This window comes from Pseudozyma hubeiensis, assembly GCF_000403515.1.
Source record: "Pseudozyma hubeiensis SY62 DNA, scaffold: PHS23, whole genome shotgun sequence".
Classification (NCBI taxonomy): domain Eukaryota; kingdom Fungi; phylum Basidiomycota; class Ustilaginomycetes; order Ustilaginales; family Ustilaginaceae; genus Pseudozyma; species Pseudozyma hubeiensis.
The window spans coordinates 193,016-215,121 of record NW_012133805.1 but is presented as its reverse complement, the minus strand read 5'-3'; the positions used below and the strand labels follow the sequence as shown (position 1 = coordinate 215,121).

The 22,106-nt window shown below is 55.4% G+C and overlaps 16 protein-coding genes across 16 annotated transcripts; 7 read left to right on the top strand and 9 right to left on the bottom strand.

The window, feature by feature from the left end:
• Nucleotides 1-746: 746 nt before the first annotated feature.
• On the top strand, nucleotides 747-2,597 carry PHSY_002426 (sugar transporter; the record flags this gene model as incomplete). The annotated part of the gene is made up of 2 exons (XM_012333050.1): nucleotides 747-2,302; nucleotides 2,393-2,597. 2 exons carry the CDS (start codon nucleotides 747-749, stop codon nucleotides 2,595-2,597), a joined length of 1,761 nt encoding a protein of 586 aa, XP_012188440.1.
• A 153-nt stretch (nucleotides 2,598-2,750) lies between these two features.
• PHSY_002425 (mitochondrial inner membrane protease) lies at nucleotides 2,751-3,506 on the bottom strand (the record flags this gene model as incomplete). The annotated part of the gene is made up of 1 exon (XM_012333049.1): nucleotides 2,751-3,506. One exon carries the CDS (start codon nucleotides 3,504-3,506, stop codon nucleotides 2,751-2,753), a length of 756 nt encoding a protein of 251 aa, XP_012188439.1.
• Nucleotides 3,507-3,734: 228 nt separating this feature from the next.
• On the top strand, nucleotides 3,735-4,814 carry PHSY_002424 (kinase; the record flags this gene model as incomplete). The annotated part of the gene is made up of 1 exon (XM_012333048.1): nucleotides 3,735-4,814. The coding sequence occupies one exon, from the start codon at nucleotides 3,735-3,737 to the stop codon at nucleotides 4,812-4,814; it is 1,080 nt and encodes a 359-aa protein (XP_012188438.1).
• Nucleotides 4,815-4,963: 149 nt separating this feature from the next.
• On the bottom strand, nucleotides 4,964-6,321 carry PHSY_002423 (potential aspartate aminotransferase; the record flags this gene model as incomplete). The annotated part of the gene is made up of 2 exons (XM_012333047.1): nucleotides 4,964-6,161; nucleotides 6,251-6,321. The coding sequence occupies 2 exons, from the start codon at nucleotides 6,319-6,321 to the stop codon at nucleotides 4,964-4,966; spliced, it is 1,269 nt and encodes a 422-aa protein (XP_012188437.1).
• A 188-nt stretch (nucleotides 6,322-6,509) lies between these two features.
• PHSY_002422 (chromosome transmission fidelity protein) lies at nucleotides 6,510-6,962 on the top strand (the record flags this gene model as incomplete). Its single annotated transcript, XM_012333046.1, has 1 exon — nucleotides 6,510-6,962. One exon carries the CDS (start codon nucleotides 6,510-6,512, stop codon nucleotides 6,960-6,962), a length of 453 nt encoding a protein of 150 aa, XP_012188436.1.
• An 18-nt stretch (nucleotides 6,963-6,980) lies between these two features.
• Nucleotides 6,981-7,535, bottom strand: PHSY_002421 (repressible alkaline phosphatase precursor; the record flags this gene model as incomplete). The annotated part of the gene is made up of 1 exon (XM_012333045.1): nucleotides 6,981-7,535. One exon carries the CDS (start codon nucleotides 7,533-7,535, stop codon nucleotides 6,981-6,983), a length of 555 nt encoding a protein of 184 aa, XP_012188435.1.
• Nucleotides 7,536-7,690: 155 nt separating this feature from the next.
• PHSY_002420 (UDP-glucose epimerase) lies at nucleotides 7,691-10,360 on the bottom strand (the record flags this gene model as incomplete). Its single annotated transcript, XM_012333044.1, has 1 exon — nucleotides 7,691-10,360. One exon carries the CDS (start codon nucleotides 10,358-10,360, stop codon nucleotides 7,691-7,693), a length of 2,670 nt encoding a protein of 889 aa, XP_012188434.1.
• A 267-nt stretch (nucleotides 10,361-10,627) lies between these two features.
• Nucleotides 10,628-11,427, top strand: PHSY_002419 (hypothetical protein; the record flags this gene model as incomplete). The annotated part of the gene is made up of 4 exons (XM_012333043.1): nucleotides 10,628-10,700; nucleotides 10,798-10,926; nucleotides 11,002-11,138; nucleotides 11,224-11,427. The coding sequence occupies 4 exons, from the start codon at nucleotides 10,628-10,630 to the stop codon at nucleotides 11,425-11,427; spliced, it is 543 nt and encodes a 180-aa protein (XP_012188433.1).
• Nucleotides 11,428-12,065: 638 nt separating this feature from the next.
• On the top strand, nucleotides 12,066-13,241 carry PHSY_002418 (hypothetical protein; the record flags this gene model as incomplete). Its single annotated transcript, XM_012333042.1, has 1 exon — nucleotides 12,066-13,241. The coding sequence occupies one exon, from the start codon at nucleotides 12,066-12,068 to the stop codon at nucleotides 13,239-13,241; it is 1,176 nt and encodes a 391-aa protein (XP_012188432.1).
• Nucleotides 13,242-13,468: 227 nt separating this feature from the next.
• Nucleotides 13,469-15,394, bottom strand: PHSY_002417 (uracil phosphoribosyltransferase; the record flags this gene model as incomplete). Its single annotated transcript, XM_012333041.1, has 2 exons — nucleotides 13,469-14,124; nucleotides 15,289-15,394. 2 exons carry the CDS (start codon nucleotides 15,392-15,394, stop codon nucleotides 13,469-13,471), a joined length of 762 nt encoding a protein of 253 aa, XP_012188431.1.
• Nucleotides 15,395-15,623: 229 nt separating this feature from the next.
• On the bottom strand, nucleotides 15,624-17,652 carry PHSY_002416 (hypothetical protein; the record flags this gene model as incomplete). The annotated part of the gene is made up of 5 exons (XM_012333040.1): nucleotides 15,624-16,591; nucleotides 16,701-16,804; nucleotides 16,905-16,966; nucleotides 17,156-17,329; nucleotides 17,602-17,652. The coding sequence occupies 5 exons, from the start codon at nucleotides 17,650-17,652 to the stop codon at nucleotides 15,624-15,626; spliced, it is 1,359 nt and encodes a 452-aa protein (XP_012188430.1).
• A 148-nt stretch (nucleotides 17,653-17,800) lies between these two features.
• On the top strand, nucleotides 17,801-18,495 carry PHSY_002415 (hypothetical protein; the record flags this gene model as incomplete). Its single annotated transcript, XM_012333039.1, has 3 exons — nucleotides 17,801-17,849; nucleotides 17,939-18,085; nucleotides 18,176-18,495. 3 exons carry the CDS (start codon nucleotides 17,801-17,803, stop codon nucleotides 18,493-18,495), a joined length of 516 nt encoding a protein of 171 aa, XP_012188429.1.
• An 82-nt stretch (nucleotides 18,496-18,577) lies between these two features.
• Nucleotides 18,578-19,444, bottom strand: PHSY_002414 (hypothetical protein; the record flags this gene model as incomplete). Its single annotated transcript, XM_012333038.1, has 1 exon — nucleotides 18,578-19,444. One exon carries the CDS (start codon nucleotides 19,442-19,444, stop codon nucleotides 18,578-18,580), a length of 867 nt encoding a protein of 288 aa, XP_012188428.1.
• Nucleotides 19,445-19,642: 198 nt separating this feature from the next.
• On the bottom strand, nucleotides 19,643-20,102 carry PHSY_002413 (hypothetical protein; the record flags this gene model as incomplete). Its single annotated transcript, XM_012333037.1, has 2 exons — nucleotides 19,643-19,751; nucleotides 19,861-20,102. 2 exons carry the CDS (start codon nucleotides 20,100-20,102, stop codon nucleotides 19,643-19,645), a joined length of 351 nt encoding a protein of 116 aa, XP_012188427.1.
• Nucleotides 20,103-20,158: 56 nt separating this feature from the next.
• On the bottom strand, nucleotides 20,159-20,489 carry PHSY_002412 (hypothetical protein; the record flags this gene model as incomplete). The annotated part of the gene is made up of 2 exons (XM_012333036.1): nucleotides 20,159-20,355; nucleotides 20,480-20,489. 2 exons carry the CDS (start codon nucleotides 20,487-20,489, stop codon nucleotides 20,159-20,161), a joined length of 207 nt encoding a protein of 68 aa, XP_012188426.1.
• Nucleotides 20,490-20,590: 101 nt separating this feature from the next.
• PHSY_002411 (hypothetical protein) lies at nucleotides 20,591-21,954 on the top strand (the record flags this gene model as incomplete). The annotated part of the gene is made up of 2 exons (XM_012333035.1): nucleotides 20,591-20,835; nucleotides 21,774-21,954. The coding sequence occupies 2 exons, from the start codon at nucleotides 20,591-20,593 to the stop codon at nucleotides 21,952-21,954; spliced, it is 426 nt and encodes a 141-aa protein (XP_012188425.1).
• Between the last annotated feature and the right edge of the window lie 152 nt (nucleotides 21,955-22,106).

Below are 22,106 nucleotides of genomic sequence, written 5' to 3'. Positions count from 1 at the left end.
ATCTCCAAAAAAGGCACCGGCAAAATATTCGCCGCCGCCTCGCAAATCTCCCTTTTCCGTCACATTTAGCGATCTTGGCACCGATGCCTCCTTGCCGTGGTTTCGCACTCCGGTCCGCAGGAGCGACACGGTGCTTTGGCAGCGATCCGTCGGGTATATCACCGTCTTTCCGACTCAGCCCCCCGGCACCTGGCTCAACGTCAATACAGTAAGTATATGACATCATACTGCCCTGTCGAATTCTCCGCCGCTTTTGTTCTTGCGTGCATACGGACTTTTCGTGGCGGTTTCTGCTTCCAATAGACAGCTTCCTACCAGGTGTGAGCAGCACACTCTGAAGTGAGCGCAGACGACGATGCTTCGCGAGCATTTGGTATGGTGAGAATGCTATGGAAAACCCCGTGCTCGGTGTGGAAACGCGGAAAATTGACCGATGCAATCCTTGACATCGGCTAAGCGCGTTACAAGCGAGGTTCGTGTTGGAGGCTGTTTCGGTGTGGTGGTTCGAGTTTCCATTCGAGACTTGGCGTGGGGGTAAACAGCAACCACACCCTACTTCGGCGGTTTAACCGGCGCTTGTCAAGTTGCGACCCCACCTGGCTCCCTCTGCCTCTGGGGTTGCTTGATTGTGGGGCAGCCGGGGGGCCGAGGGTGCGGAATGTATTTAATCCACTGGCTCCTTGATGAGCTCACGGACGCAGTTGTCTTCCGAACAAGTCCCTACACCGACCTGAGATCGTATCATCATGGAGTCTCCCGACTCGCTCACCAGAGGTCCGGTCACACCGATCGACACCGACAAGCTCACCAAAGAGACGTCTCCAACCGACGTCTTCAAGACCACGACGCTGCACAAGATTGACACCTCCGACTTCCCCGAGCTGCCAGAACCATGGTGGAGCAAGTACCTCCTCAATCCGTACAACGAGAAACGAGTGCTCAACCTCTCAGCTTTCCAGATGAAATGGGCGGTCCAAATCGTAGCAGGTGTAGCCATCCTGTTCTTCGGGTACGATCAAGGAGTCATGAGTTCGGTCAATGAGTCGAAAGACTACCTTCGCCTCATGGGGACCGCTTCTGGCGTCAACGGGAAACAGACCGAAAGGGACTCGGCTGCGGTGGGAGGTATCGTAGCGATCTACTACCTCGGAACGCTGATCGGCGGTATGCTGGCAGGCTACATGGCCGACAGCGCTGGTCGAATGAGGACCATCATGTTCGGCTCCTTTTGGATCCTCCTCGGCGCTAGCTTGCAGGCTTCTGCTCAGAATATCGCATGGATGATGGTGAGCAGAACCCTGACCGGAATCGGTACGGGTATCTACAACTGTTGCGTGCCCGTATGGGTCGCGGAGATCTCGAAGCATGACAAGCGTGGCCAGGCGATAGGTTTCGAGTTTACAGCCAACATTGCCGGTCTTGCTCTGGTGTACTGGATCGGTTTCGCGGTCAGAGACATGGAAACCGGCGGGTTCAACTGGCGCTTCCCTCTTGCCTTCCAACTGGTCTTTGTTCTCGCGCTCATGGCCGCCCTGCCCTTCTTCCCCGAATCGCCTCGATGGTTGGCCAAGATGGGTCGAGTCGACGAAGCACGCCGCATCCTCGCTCGACTGCGTTCGAATCCGTACGACGAGCAGGATGCCGAAGTCAGCCGCGAGCTCGCCGAAATCCTTGCTGTTGCGAAGGTCGAACGTGTCCGACAGGAAAACGGCGAAGACGGCTTCATCCGAATGTTCGTCACCTCTGCTGGCAAACTTCACATCCGTCGTCGAATCGTGCTCGTCGTGTGGCTGCAGATCTTGCAAGAACTAGCCGGTATCGGCGTCATCACCGTCTACGCCCCCACGGTGTTCCGGTCCGGAGGGTTCACCGATACCCTCGCTCGACTTCTGTCTGGATTCAACGACGTCTCGTACATGTTTTCCGTGCTCATCGCTGTCTTCCTACTCGATCGTACCGGAAGACGCAAAACGTTGTACTGGGGAAACATCGTCATGGGTATCTCGCTGCTCATCGCCGGCGTAGCTGCCAAATACGCACTTGAATACGGCGCCGGTTCGGCCATGGAGAATCTCCCGCTGGCGAAGCGATGGGGTGCCGCGTTGGCTGCGATGGTCTTCCTCTACACGGCGACGTTCGGTGCAACATGGCTGAGCGTGCCGTGGTTGTATCCGACCGAAGTGTTCCCGCTGTTCATCCGGGCCAAAGGTGGAAGTTGGTCGGTGTTCGGTTGGAGTATCGGTAACGGAATTGTGACTGAGATCACGCCGTTCTTGTTCAACGCGATCAGCTACAACACATTGTAAGTCGCCTTTGGGGAACAAGGTATGAGCACTAGGATGATGATCCGTTACTGACACTAGGACTTTTTTCTTCTTCCTTCACCACTCAGCTTCCTGTTCGGAGCGCTCAACTTCTTCTGCATGCCGTTCGTTTGGGCTTTCTACCCAGAGACGAGTTGCAGATCACTCGAGTCGATCGACGAGCTGTTCGAGGGTGACTCGGCTTTCATTGCCTTTGACAAGCGTCTCACTTCCGTAGGGAGGGTCAAGAGCGTGGATGAAGAGAGTGACGCTAAACACGCTGGCGACTTGTAATTTGATCAATCGGAACACTCGACTAGCACAAGCTTCTCAAAAAATCTTGCCAGCGTCCCTTAACGATTGCGATTGCCTCGTAGCATCATGTGAAATGTGTCATGGCCCGCAAGACATGATGTGAGGTGCAGCTCGGGAGGAGCGCCCAATGTCCTACTCCTTCTTGGCACCAATCTTTTTCGCCTCTCGCTTAGCCTGCTTCTTCTGCTGCCGCCTTGACCCCTTCGCCGGCTCATCTGCCTTCCCGTCCTCTTCCTTCTTCTCTGCCTCATCCGCAGCCGCCACCGGGGTCTGAAAAGTGCTGCTCGCCCACAGAATCGCACAAACCGTAGCCGTCGCACTCAACCAAACCACATACCTCGGGTCCGACCCCTCCTGATAATACCCCGACCTCTTCTTGATGTCGTTCTCGTACGTTATCAATAGCATCGTGAACGCCAACAGCGACAGCACCATACCCATCACAGGATGACCTGCTATCCCGAGTCGTTTTCGAAACTCGTAGTTGACCAAAGCACCGAGGTCTTTAAATGCGACCAGGAAGAAGGCAGCAAAGATGGTGGTGGCGGAGAGGGCGCATAAGGACGGCATGACGGAGTCTACTGGCCAGGAGGGTTGGGCGAGGCGGAAGATTGAGCCGGGGGAGAGGGTTTGGAGGGGAGCGGGAATGGCGGGGACGGCAGGGGTGAGGAGGAACTCGCGGTAGTTGCGAGGGAACATGGGTATGCGGGTTGGCGGCGTGAGTTCCAACATCTCGATGAAGACAATAAGCGAAGGTTGGTGACAAACGGTGATTGTCAGGGGTGTGGTGGTGGTAGCTGAGATCGGAGAGGTTGTGTTGAGGGTGGTACGATGTTTGAAGGAAGAGTATTGGATGGGAAGAACCCCGCATTTTTGGACGTGTGGCATCGCCGACGATTGGCGCTTCTCGACTCGACTCGTGCGGTATTCTTGCCTTTCCAAAAAATGATCGTCATCGTGCCGCTGAGAAGAAATATAAGGCACACAAGAACCCGTATCCGAAGATCCGGTTGCAGATCCGTCAAATTACTTTGATTGACAAGCTCGATACTCTCCTCAGCTCCGTCTTCTCCCACCATCTACATCGCATCACCACACCAAGACCCGTCATTCACAATGTCCTCCTCAGACGCCGCCGCAAGCACCTCCAGCAAACCGTTTTGCCTGGTCAAGTCCTCCATCAACATCGACGAAACCTTCCTTGTCCCTCACATCGTTCGACCGGGTGAAACGCTCTCTTCCACCGGTCTCGTCTCGCGCCCTGGAGGCAAAGGAGCCAACGTCTCTGCAGCGATCGCGCTCGCTGGTGCATCCGTCTCCTTCTCTGGAGCCGTCGGCAAGGATGCACCGTGGCCGCTGAAGGAACTCGAATCGCGCCATGTCATCACCACCGACGCCGAGATCCTCGACAACGTCCCCACCGGTCGAGCCTTCATCCAGATCGCACAGGATGGCGAGAACAGCATCGTCCTACTCAAAGGCGCCAACTTTGCCACGGACAGCAAATCATCCGATCCCGAAAAATCTTGGTCGGATAAGATCACGCATCTGGTGCTTCAGAACGAGATTCCGTTGCAGACGACGGTTGCGTTCCTGCAGCACGCAAAAAAGGTTGGGAGGCATGTGACGACGATCTTCAACCCAAGTCCTATGCTGACGCAGGAGGAAGTGGAGCGATTCCCGTGGAAGAGCGTGGATGTGCTGGTGGTGAACGAGGGAGAGAGTATGGACCTTTTGAGGGTGCTTCAACCGGAACACGCAAAGAAGCTCGAATCGCTTCCCGAGGGTCAGGATCGATCACGACAGGTGCTCGAGACGCTGTCATCGCTCGAGCAGCTACAGGAGACCGCATGGGTGGTGCTGACACGTGGTGGACAGGGTGTCATGGCAAACGTCGTGTTGGCCGAGAGTCAAGAAGGGAAACGCAGCTTTTTCAATGTGCCACCGTTCAGGCCGAAGCAGGTGAAGGACACAACGGGTGCGGGTGACACATTTGCGGGGAACTTGGTGGCAGCGTTGATGGGTCATAATGTCGATGCGGATGAGGCATTGTTGAGCTCGGCTAGACCGAAGGGGGAGAAGTTTGTGGAGGAAGCGTTGAGGTGGGCCGCAAAAGCGGCCAGTTTGGCGTGTGAGAAGGAGGGGGCGATGCAGAGCATTCCTTCTGCGGACGAGGTCAAGGCGAGGAGCTCATGATTTTCCTATCGATAGCCTTCTGACCGGCCCATTATCTTTGTCTAAACAATGCCAATACTCGTTCATCACACACCAATCCTCGTCTGTAGTCGGTAGGAGTATGCAACTGGAATAAAGAGCGAAAGACAACATGTTCTCTACATGCCACGTCACTTCTTCTCGCGCACCACCTTGTCGATCCACTGAGCGACGTACTCGACGTTGTTGGTCGTCAAACCAGCCATCGAGATACGCGAGTTGGCCGTGAGGTAAATGTGACCCTCCTCCAACAACCTCTTGCACTGGTTGGTATCGAGGCCCAAGAAGGTGAACATGCCGATCTGCTTCAAAATGTGATCCCAGTTTCCGGGCGTCTGGAACTTCTTCGTCAACAGATCGAACAAGCTCTGCCTCATGGTGATGATTCGACCTGCCATCTCCTTGACGTCGGCCTGCCACTGTTTGAACAACGCAGGGTCGGTCAAGATCATCTTGACCACACGAGCACCGAAAGCGGGAGGGTTGGAGATCTCGGAACGCTGGATCGCGGCGAGCTGCGAGAACACGGCAGCGTTCTGTTCGGGCGTGGCCGAGACGACGTGGAGCGCACCGACTCGTTCACCGTACAAGCCAGCATTCTTGGCGAAACTCTGGCAGATGAGAAGAGGGATGCTCTTGCGCTCGACAAAGTGTCGTACCGCCCAAGCGTCCCTGTCGAGATCGCCGGATGCGAAGCCCTGGTAGGCGCAGTCGAAGAAGGCAAAGTGACCCTTTTCGACGAAGATGTCGGCGATCTGCTTCCACTGCTCCTGCGTAGGATCGACACCGGTAGGATTGTGCGCGCACGCGTGCAGCAGGAAGACGCTCTGGTTCTTGGCCTGCTTCAAGGTGTTGGTGAAGCCGGCAAAGTCCAGCGCGATGGTCTTGGCGTCGTAGTAAGGGTAGTCGACGGGCTTGATGCCGACGGTGTTGAAGATGGCCTTGTGGTTGGCCCAGGTTGGATTTGAGATGTAGATCTGACGCTCGACGCCGAATGCCTGGTATTGGTAGAAGCGCTGGAGGAAGACGGCGCCAAGATGGTTGGCACCGGTACCGGAGATGGTTTGGACGGAAGCGACGCGCTTCTCGGCGATGGCAGCCGAGTCGGAGCCGAGGATGAGCTTGGCTGCGGCGCTGGTGAACTCGGGTAGACCAGTGATGGAGAGGTACTCATGGTCGACCGACTCGTCTGCGATGAGGTCTGCCTGCGCCTTCTTTACCGATGGGAGGACGTAAGGCTTGCCATTGTTGTCACGGTATGCACCGACACCGAGGTTTACCTTCTTGTCGTACGTGTCAGCCTTGTAGGAAGCGGTGAGCTTGAAGATGCTATGGTTGGCGAAGCGAGCGGAAGGGATTCGAGTCAGCAAGCCGTCAAAGAAGCCCTGAAGTCGAGGGGAAGGTAGGTTGCAACTCACGCATCTTCAGGAGCCTGTGGGACGGCACTCCAGACAGCGAGTGCTGATGATTGTTCCGGAATCGAGCCCATGATGTGAGTGTAAAGTGGCGGTCAGCTCGAGCCTAACGTCGCAAAGGTTCCAGAGAGTCGCAACCGAGAGTGATGGGAGAGGGGGGAGCAGTCCAGCGGGTGGTACGAGGCTAGATAAGGCCTTCGGTGAAGCAGTGTCGGACAGGAGGAGTGGCGCTGCCGTCAAGAAGAACACTCTTGCAGCGCGGATGTCGATTTACCGACGAGAGGCAGCATACCGCTTCTCCCACAATTTTACCACGGCAGCGGCAGCAGCTCTATGCGCTGGAGTCACAGCGTGGGGGGGCACAGGGTTGGCTCACCTGGGCGGTGAGCGTGACCTTGCGGAAGATTGCCGATACGCGCTGCTCGAGCGCACAACAACCAGAATTGTCTCGCAGGCAACCGGCGATTTAAGTGCTTTCGACCACTCTCGCTTTCCGCGCGATAAATTGGCAGCTAATTGCATGGTCAATTTGCGACTTAACAAGGCTCTGCTGACCAACCGGTCCGGATGGACTGAATGCCGCTCAGACGAGCACGGCACTGCAATCATCGTACAGACGCTACACCGACGGCGCAATGCATCTCGCAGAAGCCTGCCAACCATCGCTCTTGTCTCCAAGACCTTTCTGCCTGTAATGCCTTTACTTCGCCCTTGACCGCTCGCTGCTTCGTAGTCAGGTGAATAGCAGTGCTTCTTTGGTATTGAAGAGTTTCGACTTACCTGCCTGACTGATGCCGTTGGATCCAGAGATGTGACCCTGGATGTTGCCGAGACGATTTGCTGCCATGATTGCAGATGTGGTGATTCCGTTTCCTATTGTGCGTCGACGAGTGATGAAAGGATGGGATGTCCGTCCAGGTGAAGTGTTGCAGCGGTGCTGGTGACTACGACGTTCAACAATGATGATACGGGGGCGTACAGCGGGATGTGTTGGTCGGGAGGACAAGTTGCAAACCAGCCATTCGAAGAGCAAATGACGAAGAAGCCGATGCAGACCTCCACGATCAAAAGACCCTCTCTCCTCTCGGGTGTCGTGCTGTTGCCTGGTGCGGATCGCTGGATGCGGGGCGATGCAGTGCGGAGTCGCGTGAATTTGTCTTGTGAGAGTGTCCAGGATCGAGAAAAATCCGGAAAGCTTCGGGCTTTGCCCTAGTGTGCAGCAGCTGGCAATCTCGCGCTCCACCGCACACAATTCAACAAATGGTCTTCGGGTCGGGCTTACCATCATATCGCACACTCCTTTTCAAATCGAGTGATCATAACGTCGATGCTGTAACAGGCTCGGACTGAGCAAGCCGATCGAGCACATAGCACGCTGAACAATATCAGAGCACGAGTGAGAAAAGAACAGACGCCAAAGGTTGGTCAAGGCTGGCATTTCTCTTAGGCAGCTTCAGACATGTCTACGTCCTCTTCCCTGACGGTAGTTGTATCCCGTGCCGAAGCAGGATCGGGTTTGACTCCTTCTGTCGTGGTCTCTGTCTCTACCTTTGCGTCGGGCTCTGCCGAGGCCTTGATGTCGTTCGGCTCAGCCCTTGCTTCTATTCCTGTCTCCGAAACCTCCGTTGTTGTTGGCACAGCGGGGATGGCAACCGGGATGTCTGATGAACCTGTGGCTAACTCGCCTTCGTCCTTGATTTTCGGCTGCTCGGGGGACAGCTTGGCAGGTCCCTGCGAGGTGACATCCGTCATCTCCAAATCTTCCGCCTTCACTGCCTTGCTCGTGCCGTCTTCTGCGCCCTCCTCTGCCTTGCCGGCGTCTGTATCCTCGGTCTTTGTAACACTGTCAGCTACAGCCTGCTGCACCGGCATTGCCGCCTTTGGCTTGGGATTGCGTTCGTCCTCCATCTCCTTGAGCAGTCCCTCGATGTTCTCCGGTCGATCCGGCTTGCCAAACAGATGCAAGTTGTCCCGACTCGCCACACGCAATGCCCTCCACGCCAGACTCTGCATGGTCTCGATCGTTGCCTGAACGCGTTCATCCTTTTCCAACTTGTCCCGTTCCTCCTTGGTCAGCTCGGTCTCGGCGGTAGCCGGATCGATGCCGAGCTGCTTCTTGCGCATATCGAGCTTCATCTTTTCGCGCTGGATCGACTTGTTGTAGTGCTCGAGGCTCGGAGCCGCAGGTGCAAATTCGAGCTCTTCCAGTCCATCCGTTGCCACGGTCACGTACTCGCCCATCTCGTTCTCCACGCGTCGTGTGCCAGGGACAGGCGGTTTGAGGCCGTCCTCCCAGAGTTCCGACAGCGCTGCGGTGCCGAGTTTGTGAGGATAAGGCTCGGCTTTGCGCAGCAGTAAGGCCCTTGCTGACGCGAATTGGGCCATCTGCTCTGGAGAAAGAGGCGGCTTCTCGATTGAGGGGCATGACTCTGTCTTCCATCGGATCCAGTTGGCTTCGCGTTTGAGCACTTCGAGTACCGACTCGAGGAAAAGTCTTCCGTCCGGTTGGATCTCGCGGATCAGCGCCTGGATCTCCCTCCATGTCGATCTGATCCAACGCTCATCCGCTTCCTCGAGCGTGAAGAGCGCCTGCAACGTCTTGTTTTTCCAATCCTTCCAGCTTTCTTTGGCGGCAGGTGTAAAGGACAGGAGGTATTGGAACAGCACAAGGTACTGGACCAAGATGTGTTTGCGGAACGAGGTGTCGCGGATCTCGTACTCGAACAGCTTGCGTCCCGTGAGGTATGTGGGGAAGAAATGTCCGCGTTCTGCCACCGCTTCTCGCTCCGCCGCTTCCGCAATAGGGTCGAGCATGTCTTGATCAATATCAGCATTGGGTCCTACGACGCCGTCTTCGATGTCTGGTCGGGAGCGTTTCGTTGGTGGTTCGTCTGCCTTGCGCCCTAATGAAAGCCCGACGACGTAGCCGGTGTTCGCGGCAAGGCTGTCGTTGGGCCTCTTATTGGACAGCGGCGTGGCACTTTCTGACCCAGCTCTTAGAGCACCGCCCTTGCTTCGATTGTTTTTAGCTTCCTCAGCGCTTGCGGCACCTGCAAGCTCCTTTTCACGTTTGTTGACAGCGCCGAAAAGCTTCAAGATCTTGGCAGTGCTGATGCGCAACTCTGCCATTGGACCCTTGGCTCCATCAGGCGCAGGGTCGTCATCCGAGATCGCTCGATCCGTCTCACCCGCCTCGGCCGGTGTCGTGCTTCTTGTCGATGGCCTTGACGGGTCCTGGGCGCCCATGAGTGTTGGTGGGTTGGAAAAGAAACGCTGGACCTTCCAGAAGAGCTCGTAGAACTCGTAATCGACTTTGAACACCTGGTCCTTGTCGTCGCTGTCGATATCGTCGTCAGCCTGCCCTGAGTCATTGTCTGTTCTGTCCTCGATGATGGTCTTGTTCTCGACATTGAACTCTCCTCGTAGGTTGACTCCACTCCTTTCGCCAAGCGGGAAGACCTTGGCGAGCAAGCTGAGAATGCGACCGGCAAACACCGTGTGTTGTTGCGATGGCTTAGAAAGCCGCCGAAGCAACTCGTTACATGTCCGCAGAAGTACGAGTCCCTTTCCTCTGGTAGGATGAAGGTCGATAGTGAGGGGCTGTACGCGTGATTCTGTGTAGCCAAAGAGGCGTGAGCATGTCGAGATGGGTTGGCTTTCGATGAGCTCCTCGACCAGCGAGAGGGGCAATGTCGGATCGATCAAGTCGTGAAGAGACAGAACGAGAACAGCATCCAAGCGGTCGAACGTTGAAGCCAGACGGCTCTGCAAGGTGGTTTGGTCGATGTCAAGTTGTCGGTCGGCAATCAAGCCCGATGGATGTTCCAGAACTATTTTGCGAAGTTGATTGTTGCTGATCTCCAGGCACAAGTTGCGAATGCGCACTTCTGGGCCAGCCTTATCAGCAGTTGCAAGATCTGCGGTCAATCCGAAAGCCTCTCTGGTTGCTTGGGTGTCGATGAGCGGCTTGAGAGCGTCGTGCACCTGCGTGAAAGGAAGAAGAGCCAGTGCCTGACTCGCTCGTCGCAAATGTGACAGGCTCTCGATCAACGAAGGTATGAGACCATCCAAGCATTGTCGGAGCCTGTCCGCCGCCAGTTCGGTTTGGCTCATGCCAGAGTTTGGGTCGCCGATGGGCGGTTGATTGATGCTTGATGGGAACGAGAAAAGGAAAGTGGCTCGAGAAGAAATGAACGAGAAGGCCAAGTACGGAAACAAGTCTCGGAACGCGGCTCAAAATTGCGGACCCTTGCTCCACAATCGAAAGCAGGAGCCAAAAACGTCAATTCGAACCTTCTTCTCGCTCCCACCACGGATCCCTCGCTCAGCATCACACCAAGGCGACGAAGCTGCCACTGGCATCTCGCAGCCTCAAATACAATGTCTGAGGACGAAGTCAGAATGGACGACGACCGCGGAACGGACGCAGTGGACGATGTCGACATGCACGATGGTAGGTTCTTGCTTTCAACTAGCAACGTAGGCGTGTGTTGGAGTGCATACTCACAGCTTTTCTCGCTTGGTACACGGCTCTTGATCGGTTTGAATAGATCCCAACGTCAAGCGCAGAGGGAGAGGCTTTGATCCGCGCGGCAACGGTCCCGCATCCGAGGGAGTGAAAGCTGGAAGATTCGATACGCTCGACGAGACATCAGACAGCGGTGCACGCGCAGTCAAGTGTAAGTAGCCCCACCTTTGCCATGATGCGATCCTGGCTTGTGGCTGATGTATTCCTACATGCTTTGACTGTACAGCTGTGGAGGGATGGGTCATAGTTGTTACCAACGTACACGAGGAAGCGTCAGAAGAAGATGTCACGGATAAGTTTCTAGACTATGGTGTTGTCAAGAGCTGTCATCTCAATCTTGATCGACGGACAGGCTACGTCAAGGTGAGTAAGCGCCCGCAAAACCATCTTCAGTCACAACATGATCGACGCGAGCTGACCACTGAAGCTTCTTACGTCGTTTCGATAGGGATACGCCCTGCTGGAGTTTGCGGAACAGGACGAAGCGCAAGCGGCGATACAGGCTTGCAGCGAGGGTCTCACACTGCTCGACGAAGAGCTCAAAGCCGACTTTGCATTCGTCAAGCCGCCAGAAGGAGGCGTTGCGATTCGAGGAACAGGGTCGAGACGGGGCAATGCGAACAGAGATCGCAGCCGCAGTCCGGGCAGATGACGCAACGGACCGATCCCGCTTCCTCATATCCGCTGCCCAAAAGACAATCTGCATGTACTTGTACCACAATCCAGCGTTCTCACACCATTCTGACATGTGACCTTCGGGGTCGCCAGTGCCCTTCGATGAGATCTACGCCGATACGACTGTTGTTGAGGAGGACAGAATGCTTTCTCATCATTGATTTATCGTCGAAATAACACCAATTTATCTTGGCTTCAAAAATACGTTCTCATGATCTTGTTGCAAACTTGCTACAGGTCTCCTCGAAGCGTACCTTACACTTTGTGATGGGCAAGAGATAGGAGCATTAAACATTCGGATGTGATCGAGGTACAATCCGACTCTCAGAGCAATCGAAGGAGTGAAGTAGGGCGTTTCGACGAAAGGCATCACGGTGATGGCTCGGGGGTCTTTGCTTACATAAGCAAGCGAGCGTGATCGCCTGGCCAATTTAACCTCCACCGCGTCTTTGGCTCGGGCCGCGCAGCTCAACCAACACTCACTGTGGCTTCGCCTCACCTTCCAACACCTCCTCGACTCGGTATCCAAACCACTCTCACCACATCCAATTCACGTATACATACCAGCGTCTGACTTCATCGAACAGTACCTGCTTCACATCCGAAATCGCCATCATGACGGACGAAGAGACGGTTCTTCCTATCCCCAACCTCAAGCTGCAGCAGCACCTCTTTCTGCTCGCGCACCACTCCAACCACCTCTCATCATCCGCCGTCAAAGCATCGCAACAAGCTCTGCTCGAAGGAATAGAAAAGGATGAGATGGCACCGTACTACCAACTCATCCTGAGCGATGCTTCGCTCAAAGGGCTGTTGAAGGAGGACAAGTCGCTGATCAAGCGGCTCGAGGCCAAGAACAAGGAAGAGCTGCAGAAGCTGGACGAGAAGCAAAAGGAGGTGGAGGAGAACGAGGGAGAGATGGAAATCAACGGTGTGCTGCGACAGAGGGCTGCGTACTATGCCAAGATCGGGGACAAGGAGAAGGCGCTAGAGGCGCACAACTTGGCCGTGTCGAAGGGTGCAGGGCTCGGGTCCAAGTTGGATTTGACGCTGACCAAGATTCGCATCGGACTGTTCTTTGGCGACACGGATGTGGTGACTGCATCGATCGCCGAGGCGAAGAAGCTGGTGGAGGAGGGAGGTGATTGGGAGCGTCGAAACCGACTCAAAGTGTACGAGGGCTTGCATCTGCTCTCGATCCGCGACTTTAAAGCGGGCGGTCAACTCTTCCTCGACGCACTCAGCACGTTCACAGCAACCGAACTGATCGACTACAACGACTTTGTCACCTTGACCGTCCTCGCCAACGCCCTTACGCTCAAACGTACCGACCTGAAGAAGAAGATCATCGACTCGCCCGAAGTGCTGCAGGTGATCGACGACATCCCGCACCTGCGCGCCTTTGTCACGAGCCTGTACGCGTGCGAGTACGGCAACTTCTTCCGCGCACTCGCCGAGGTCGAACAGACGCACATCCTGAGCTCGCGTGCGCTGCACCAGCACGCGCGGTACTACGTCCGGGAGATGCGCATCATCGCCTACTCGCAGCTGCTGGAGAGCTACCAGTCGCTGTCGATCGACAACATGGCCACGGCGTTCGGCGTTTCGGGCGAGTTCATCGACAGCGAGCTCTCGAGGTTTATTTCCATCGGAAGGCTGCCCGCCGTGATCGACAAGGTGCACGGCGTGGTCGAGACCCGAAGACCCGACCACAAGAATGCGCAGTATACCAAGATCATCAAGGAAGGCGATGTTTTGCTCAGTAAGTGTTGCGAGAAGTGGGTACGATGAGGAGTGGTTGCTGACTTTTACTTTAACTTTGCGTGTTGATACAGATTCGTTGCAAAAGCTGTCTCGTACTGCGTTGTAGATGGGTGAGCGGCGGGAATACATCTTTTGAAACTCAGGGTGGATTGACCGTGATGCTGCCTAAGAATGCTCGTGAGCTGTGTAATGAAACTACATTTTGTGGTGGAGGATTGTCTTTGACAAACCACTTGTTGCGATCCAAGCTTGCTTTAGTCGACCTCGACGAGGTGGTAGGAAGGAGCGTCCAGCTGGTCGGCACCTTTGAGGAAAGGGATAGCCACGACGAAGACGTACTCTACGACCTTTGAGCCGCACTTTTTGACGAGCTCACCGGCGGCCTTTGCGGAGCCACCTGTGGCGATGAGGTCGTCGATGACTAGGACGCGCGAGTTGGGCGCCAGCGCTTCCTTTTGCATCTCGAACACGTCCTCACCGTACTCCTTGAGGTAGGAGGCCTGGACGCACTCTCCGGGGAGCTTGCCGACTTTGCGGACGGGGACGAAGCCGCAGCCGAGTCGCTGGGCGATGATGGGGCCGAGGAGGAAGCCGCGCGCGTCGAGGCCGACGACGGCGTCGATCTTGCGGGAGCCGTACGACTTGGCGCCTGGTTCGAGCGGGGTGGACTGGGTAGAAGGGGTGGAGTCGTCGAGGGATGGGATGGTGTGGGTGAACAGGTGCGAGATGATGTTGGTGATGAGCAGTTCGAAGGCGAGCGGATCGCGAAGCACGGGAAGGATGTCACAGAATCGAATGCCCTTCTTGGGGTAGTCGTCGTAGAAACCTGGATCGTCGTCACAATATGAAATAAGGTCAGACTCGTCAGCAACGATCACAGTCTGGGCGGTGAGTGTGGAGAGCCGCTGTGCTTACGGAAAAGAGACTTGAGATGTGCGACGTCCGACATGATGACGATATGAGCTTCCGAGAGGATGGTGTCGGCCTCGGAGAAGGTGCAAATGCGAGATGATAGGCAAGATGCACCAACCAACACCTTGATAAGTCGGCAAAATTGTCGGATCGTCGGAAAGGAAAAATTCCAGAAAAAGTAAAGCAACGTGCGCTGCAACCTTGACAGGTAATTATCCGATATTCCCCGAATGTTAAGTCAAGCTTGAGCCGGCTCTTTTCCAGCCGATGCACGAATCGATTTGATTCATGCCTCTGCAGGGAGACGAGATTTGCGTCTGAAGCGCTTAGACGACTGTCTGGCTTGAGTACTGCACGAGGTCTCTACGTCTTTCGCTCGACCACTCGATTGGAATTGCCTGATGCGTCGAGATGCACAGACAGCCTCATTGACAATGGAGTGCGATGCAGCGGACTAGCTGAAGAATCCCGGCGGTCCATAAGCAAAGGGTCAAATTGTTCGGGGCGCGTCGATCTCGGTCGCATCTAATTCAATCTTGCCTGGAATGCGCGTGTGTGTGTCAACAAGGGTCAAATTGGACATTTTCCAGAGGCTTGCACGCAGGCACATGCATCGAAGCTAATCAATGCGTGACGTGCGTTGCGTGGGTGACATTGAGCTACAGTAGCTGTTCTTGGACCCCTCTTGGCTGCACCCGGCTATGTCCCACCTCCTCTCTTTTCATCCACACCTCATCCCATCGTCCCCTCGTGGCGACTGCCCTCGACCCTCTCTCTCCTCGAGCTCAGCGTCTATATCTAGAGATTGCAATGTCGCTCATCTATACATCGCGCGAAGCACTCCGTCGACCGGCAGGCATCGTCTTCCTGCACCCCTCCGAACGAGTCTCACGATCCGAGCTCGATCGTCTCGACCGATGCTATCGCGCCAAACGCGAAGCCGAATACGCACGTTCCTGGGCAGAAGACGCAACCCTCGTAGGCACCATCATCTACTCCACCGAAACCAACACACAACGAAACGCAAGCGACAGAAGCAGCATCAGAAGGAGAAGAAGAGCCAACAACACTAGCGTCGCTCGTCGTTTCACCCGCTCGTTCAAGCTCAAGAAGCTCAAGAATCTATTCACACATTCTGCAGCAACCGTCAGCTGAGTCTCACCACGCGGCTCGTCTTCACACATCTCGTTTTCAAAGGAGCCACATTCACGGTCCGGGCTCCTCTTCCTTTCCGTCATCGTTGTTTTCTGTCGCATGTACTTTTGCATTGTTGATAACGTCGTCTCGAGTGTCGCTTAATGTCAAGGGTATCTACGTTCAAAAGTTCTCTCAATCTCGTCAGAGAGAGATACCCCTCCATGCACTTTTGAAGCGAATATGATTTGAGATGCACGCATTCCTAATTACAAAACAGTCTGTGGTATCAGAAGAGATCGATCGACGGAGGTCAGGTGATTGCGGAGATCACCTTTTGTTGGCAGCAGCATCAGCTGCCACTCAGGGAATCGGAACAGGCTCTCCGTGCTCATCGCGAACCACGACCACCTCGACATCCGCCCTCTCTCCGTTGTCCATGAACGTGACCGAGGTCATATCGATCGGGTCGGTCCTAACACCTCGCTTCTCCATGAAGCTCCTTCCCAAGATCACGGGGAAGTAGCTATCCTCGGCCAGCATGACCGTGCAAGGCACGGCCTTGGATCCTACCTGAACGGGCCACTTGCCGAGGTTGGTGATGCCGTTGAAACCGTACGTGCCCGGCGTGGTGTCCTTGGGAATAAATCCGTGGTTGAGCGCAAAGCTTCGGCTGACGTACACGTGGCGATAACCGGACTTGAGCATCATGGGCACGTCCTGGATGGGGCCGATGCTGCCCTTGAGCAGACGAACGCCGAGCTGCGAGTGGAACTCTTGGAACGCGATCTTGTGCGAAGGCACCGACGACACCGTGGCGTTGGTCTTGCGCGTCTTGGACGTGTGCGTCGAAACGGCGTCGTCGAACGTCGCCTTGGCCGCGGGAGGTTCGGGAACGGTGGGTTTGCTGTAGCCAGGCGCGGCGGTGGGCTCGCGGGGAGGTGGGTACATGATCGAGTCGCGTCCACCGGCGGTCACTCCACCTGCTTCGCTGTAGTCGTCGGCAGAGGGGACAAACGGAGCCGAGACGCGGTGGATGCTGACAGCGCCGCTCTTTCCTCGACCAGGGGTGCGGTGGACGAGCGTCGACTCGTCGACAACGGGGACGTTGGGCCCATCGTGTGCATCAGCCGAATGAGCATCTGCTCCGTGGGATGGGATCTCGGGCGATTCGAGGAAGACTGTAGAGATGGTTTGATAAAGATGAGATGCCGGGTTCAAGTCAGCGTTTGTGTCCATTGGCGAATAGCATAGCTCGGCTGCGTCATCATACTCACGGTCAGCCTCCTTTTCGTTACCGAATCGTTCGAGGAAGATCTCCCAGTCGTCGGCTGGTCGAGGAGCGAATGGAGTGAAGGTCGAACGAAGGGAAGGGTGAGGTCAGCGTCCAACTCGTCCTGCCTCTTTCATGACACTACGAGAGCAGTTCCCCTAACTTACAATCTTCGAGTGTATAAGTCTGACCAGACCAGCCGTACTTGATCACGAGTGGAATGCCGTCATCGAGCTGAAGGCGGATCTTCTTGGCTGCACGACTCTTGAGGCTGGTGTAGGTGGGAGACGATTTACGCGAGTCACATAGAACCAGGTCAGGAACTCTTCTTGTCGAGTGCAGTGACGACATAGCAACCTTCCAACACTTACCTTTCGAGAGAGTCGTCCGACTTGAGACGCAGCGCAAAGCTAGGCAGCGAGCCAGCGTGGAACTGTTGTGTGTATATATAAAGCAGATGCGTCAGCTGAGTGCTGCAGCGAATCAATGGAAAGCGCCGTGTTCGAGATACTGATACCCACGTTGAGGATAGGAGCCATGATGGGAGGCTATAGATGCAAAGAACTGACGATGTGTTTCGGCGACCTCTGTCTGATGTGGATGATGGTGTCGAGACGATTACCTGTGCTGTTCGAGGGGGGTTGGTGTCGCCGGCAAATGATCTGCGGATGGCTTTGCACCCGACACAGCTCGACGGAGCGCTTTCGCCGACGCTGCAGTCAATGTGCACAGATCTGCCGTCATGACGCATGGGTGAGGCACAACGCGAGAGGCTGTTCGAGTCGAGGTTCGAGACCTGCAGAACCGCACGCAGGCTGCTGACACTGAAATTCCACCTCGTGACGGCAATTCACCGCATTGGCTCAGTCACTGCGAAGGTTAGATCGACTCGAGGCGAGGCAAAGGATCGACGCTTCCTGCCAATTGCTTCTATTTTTACGGCAAACATCCAAAATTTCGGAATGACACTGTTAGACCTTGTTTCTCCAGAAACCGTGTTTGTGCGCTCAGACCAGCTTGAAAGCCATTCACAGTGTCCCGATTGGGCGATATTTTGGTGCGGCTCACCACGTTGAGATTCTTCTTCAGCTTGGTGAGCCGCCGCCGCTTTGCTTCCATCCTGCTGATTCCACCTCATCATCCTCAGCCTGTCCACCAAGCGTCTCAAGTCTGTACAGGCCCCATCCCAACAGTTCGTGCTGTTGACCGCGGAACGGCGACACAACTCCTTGTACGATTCGACGACGGGGGGCGGCATTTGTGAAATATGGGGCTGCGAACGGGTCTCATCATCGGGACGACGTCCTTCTTGCTAGGTATGTGGTATCATCGTCGCGAACGATTGCTCATAGCGAATGCTGACTGACTTTCATGATACTTCATTGCTCTGCCTTCTTCTGTACAGGGACGCTGGCGATGCACTGGACTGCCGACCATCTCATCCTATGGCAGTCGCCCGTGACCTACGATTCCGTCGTCACCGCATACACTTACTACAAAGACACCATGGTGGAGATGCCGTCCATCTTCAGCAAATTTCTTCATGCTGTTGGTACGCTTGCGGCGTTGCTTCTCATCTCAAAGGCGCTCGGCGGCCGGGAAAGCAACTGGCTCTTTGACGGAGCCTCGCTTTTCCTCGTAGGCGCCGCCGGCCTCGTCTACTATCACAAGATCGCACCAAGCCTTGCCGCTCTTCCACTAAAAGCACCTTCGTCTGGAGCAGCCGCTGTCAACGCCAGGGACGCCGTCTTCGCTCCGCTCCGTGAAATCGCCACTTCCCACACGGTCCTCGCCGTCGCCCTTGTCGGCGTCATATTGTTGCAGAGCGGTCAGTACTACAGCGAACGTCTCGAGGAACGCGAACGCATCGAAGAGGACGAGGCCCGTCTCAGAAGAAGACAGCGTCGACGCGAGCAAGAAGAGAAGCGCAAGCTGCAGACAACCGCTTCGACTCAGTCCTAGTTTGCGTCACAATTCAAGTACAATGCTCACTTGCGTGCCCCGGTGCCGCACCAGCTTGATAGCAACACTTTGCACTTTGATTTCAATGAGTGATCGACGTGTGCTTGATGATCGCGTTGAACGCATCGATAGCTCTGGAATGATTACGCGTGGTGGTGATCAGGCTCGACAGCTGCGCCTTGTCCTCAATCTCATTCCAATGCTGCAAGACGTACTCAAGCCGTTTCTCAAACACCTCTGCGTACCGAAGGCTCAAGGATCCGAATAGCTCGTTCAGGCAGTTCTTGGGCGTAATCTGCTCGTCGATGACGCTGCTCGCCAGCCTTTGCAAAAACACCAAGCGGTACTTTTTCGCGGCCCGGTATACCGACTTGGGGCTGGTCACCACAGCGCTCGAGAACGTGGGGCCCACGGGAAGCGCTTGTGTCTGCGAAGCTCGTTCCTCAGGGATATCGACGAATGTATCGACGCTTGCGTGGTCCTCTTCGTCATCGAACTCCTCTATGAAGCTCGTCACAGGCGCGAATTGGATATTGCCTGTCTGAAGAAAGTCGATGATAGCCCGCATCGTCGTGGCACAAATGTTGGACACTGGATAATAAAGCATTTGACGATGACCGTTCTCTGCGCGGGTCTTCGAGGTCGTTCTCGTAGGCTGACTGTGCGCAGCGGCAGGCGAACGAAGGGCGGCGACAGCATCCTCGAGGCAGTCAAAGCTTGATTGCTCCACGCGATCTGCCAGGTAGTCAGCCCCGTTGGCGCGCAGCAGGTTCAACCATGCCCAGAAGCGAACAAAGGCGAAATCGCCGCTACTCGACTTGACTACGAAGCATGCGTCGCCCCATTGTCCAGTCGCAATAGCATCCGTGATCGCTGCTGTCTGAGCTTCCAGCAGGCCGGGAGATACGAGCGCAGGTGAGCCTGAGGAGGGAATGGGTGGACGATGCATCTTGACGAGCGATCGTTTTGAAATGGTGAGAAGGGATGACGAAGGGCAAAGAGGAAAGGTCTGGTCGAAAGAGGACGGGCTTTTGAAGACGAGGTGAGAGTGGGATGGGGTTTCGGAAGCGAACGACACGGTAGCTGGAACAGCGTCTTTATATGCGGGTGCGAGATTTGCATTTTCTATGAGCAGACGGCGAGTGAGCTAGTATGATGCGCCTTCTGCGGGCTGTGGGAGCTTTCGGTTAGCGGGCGAAGCCATCTCTCTGTAGTAGTGGGATAGGCGAAAGGAGGTAGCGTCAGTTGTCTGTGAACTGTGAATGCGAGAGCGCAGTCGCTAGAATTGGCTAAAGTCGCTGCGCCAGATAAGCTCAAGCGTGGCGGGACTGTGCATCGAGCACGGAGCAGCGAGGCGCAACTCACCTTCGCAGAGACAAGAGGATCGTTTCGAGTGTGCTGTCTCGCGACCAGTGGGAAAAGATGGGCAAGGCGTTGTAGTCGATGCTGCCGTCTGCTTTGACGCAAGGAAGGTTGATCTTGGTGAGGAATTTCACCTCGGGTGGCCTGTCTGGGTAACTTTGACCGCAGTGGATGCTGAGCGAATAAATGCGGTTCTGATAGACCGAGTGTCCTGGTCCGATGATGGTCGCGTTCCAGTTAGACATCACTGATGCGATGCGCGATGGCAGAGCAGCAATACAGAGGGAACAAGGGCGCCTCGTCAGCGGCTGAACTCGAACGCGCGAATGCCCCGGCTTAGCGAAGCTTTCGAGTGAATCGCTAGAAGTCGTATCCGGTACGCAGTGAGCATATACATACTAAGATCACTGCCATCGTCGAGGCCGTAGGAGCAGCTGCCATCTCCAATACCTTTTTCGCCCTTTTCGAGCTCCTCGAGGAGGCGAAAGTTGCGCGGAACTGCCGAGGCGTCATTGTGCGGGTCCAGAAGCAAATTGCGGCGTAGTCGAGGTGTAGGTCGTCAGTATATGTAGCCAAGCAATTCACCTGATGAAGCGAGCGCTCATTCAAGGATTGTGCATACCTTTGGCCATGGTGGTGTGGTGCTCGTGAACGCGGCGGAGGCGGCTTCGGTTGGTGCGGAGATAATCACAGGTATTGCAGTCTGAACGGCTACGCCCTACGAGAGAGACGAATGCGAGTAGTCGAAAGCCTGATTGAGTGTCGTTTTGCTGTAGCTGATTGGCCAAACCCGTTTCCTATGATGGTTGTGATGATTGCGACGGAGGATGATGGCCCAAGACGTCGAGCACCAGACTCATTTTGGCAAAATCACGCAGCTCCGCAGCTTGACGTTGCTGAAATTGCTCGTGCACGGCCACGCTCGGATCGGATCACGCGATCGGGCCTAGATTCTGGTGGAGGCTGCAGCAGGAAACGGTCGAGGCAGTCAAAAAAGCTTGTTGGCCATCTTCCATCGTTTGAACCAAACAAACAACCATCACCTCAGATCAGACACACATGACACGCCGAATCTTTTCACACGCCCGCCATTCCACGGCAACTAGGTGACTGCGGGGCGTCCGCTCTGAGCTGTGAGGCTGCGGCGTGCGGCGTGCGGCAGAGTTGGCGATCCAGAAAGATCTGCTTCTCTCGGAGATGCCGGTCCTGCTTCTTAGCCAGTTTCTCTAGCGGCTAGAAAACTGCAGCCTATGCCGAGCTGTCGGGGCTGTGAGCGAGTATCCATGCTTACTACAGGTTCGCCTTCAACACAGCTCTGAGCTTCAGGAGACGGTGTGAGGATCTATACCAGGAAGGCAGTCGCGAGATGATTATCGATGGTCACTCTTTTGCCCACGCGCCTCGACCAACCTGTAGGTTCGGTGTACCGCGCTGCTCTCCGATCTTGTGCAGTAGGGCGACGATTGACTCAAGACCTGAATGAGACTCTCGCAGCAACGATCAACCGCAGAGGAACGGATGCTCACTAAACCACGCCTCATATTTGTCATGGGCGATTGATAGAGAGCAGCGTGGATCCCCAACGACACTGAGTCGTTGAGGGTACTGGAAGAACGACAATGCAGGATGATTGATCGGGATCTCAAAGCACCATCAATCACAGGTTGCCATGTCAGCACATGTGCGATCCTCCAGAGGCAACACGGTCCTCCCGTCGTGGCCCAGTCAGCATGGTCTTCAGGGTACAAGTGAATCTTTCTGAACAGAGAGGGAATACTGGCGGTCCCTGGATGCTTGCCGAGTCTTTCCCCTTCTCGTTCTGAGCACAGCGAATGTGCACGGTATTTGCAACCGGTCTTCCACCCGAGGGTTGTTTCGCTCTTTTTCTTCTTGTTTTTCTTCGTCTTTGATTTTAGGTTTAGAGTCCAGCATGACACGGGACCGCCTCGCATATTCGGGAAGCAGGGTCCAATCTGCCAGGCGTCACAACGGTCACTCTACAAGACAGATGCGGACAATGCACATCGCAACGACCGGGGCAAGGTCGACGTCTCTTCCAGCTTGACTCGTGTTCGGCGGGATCGATTCCGCCTGTGATGGCACAATGAATCTGTGATATGGCTGTGAATATCAATGCCACTTCTGTGACCAAGCGAGAGAATCTGCGTGGCCATCGAACGTTAAAACGCCCCTGGCAGGGCACGGAAGGGTTCTTGCTAGCCACGGCCTGGCCGATGATGGCGTGAGAA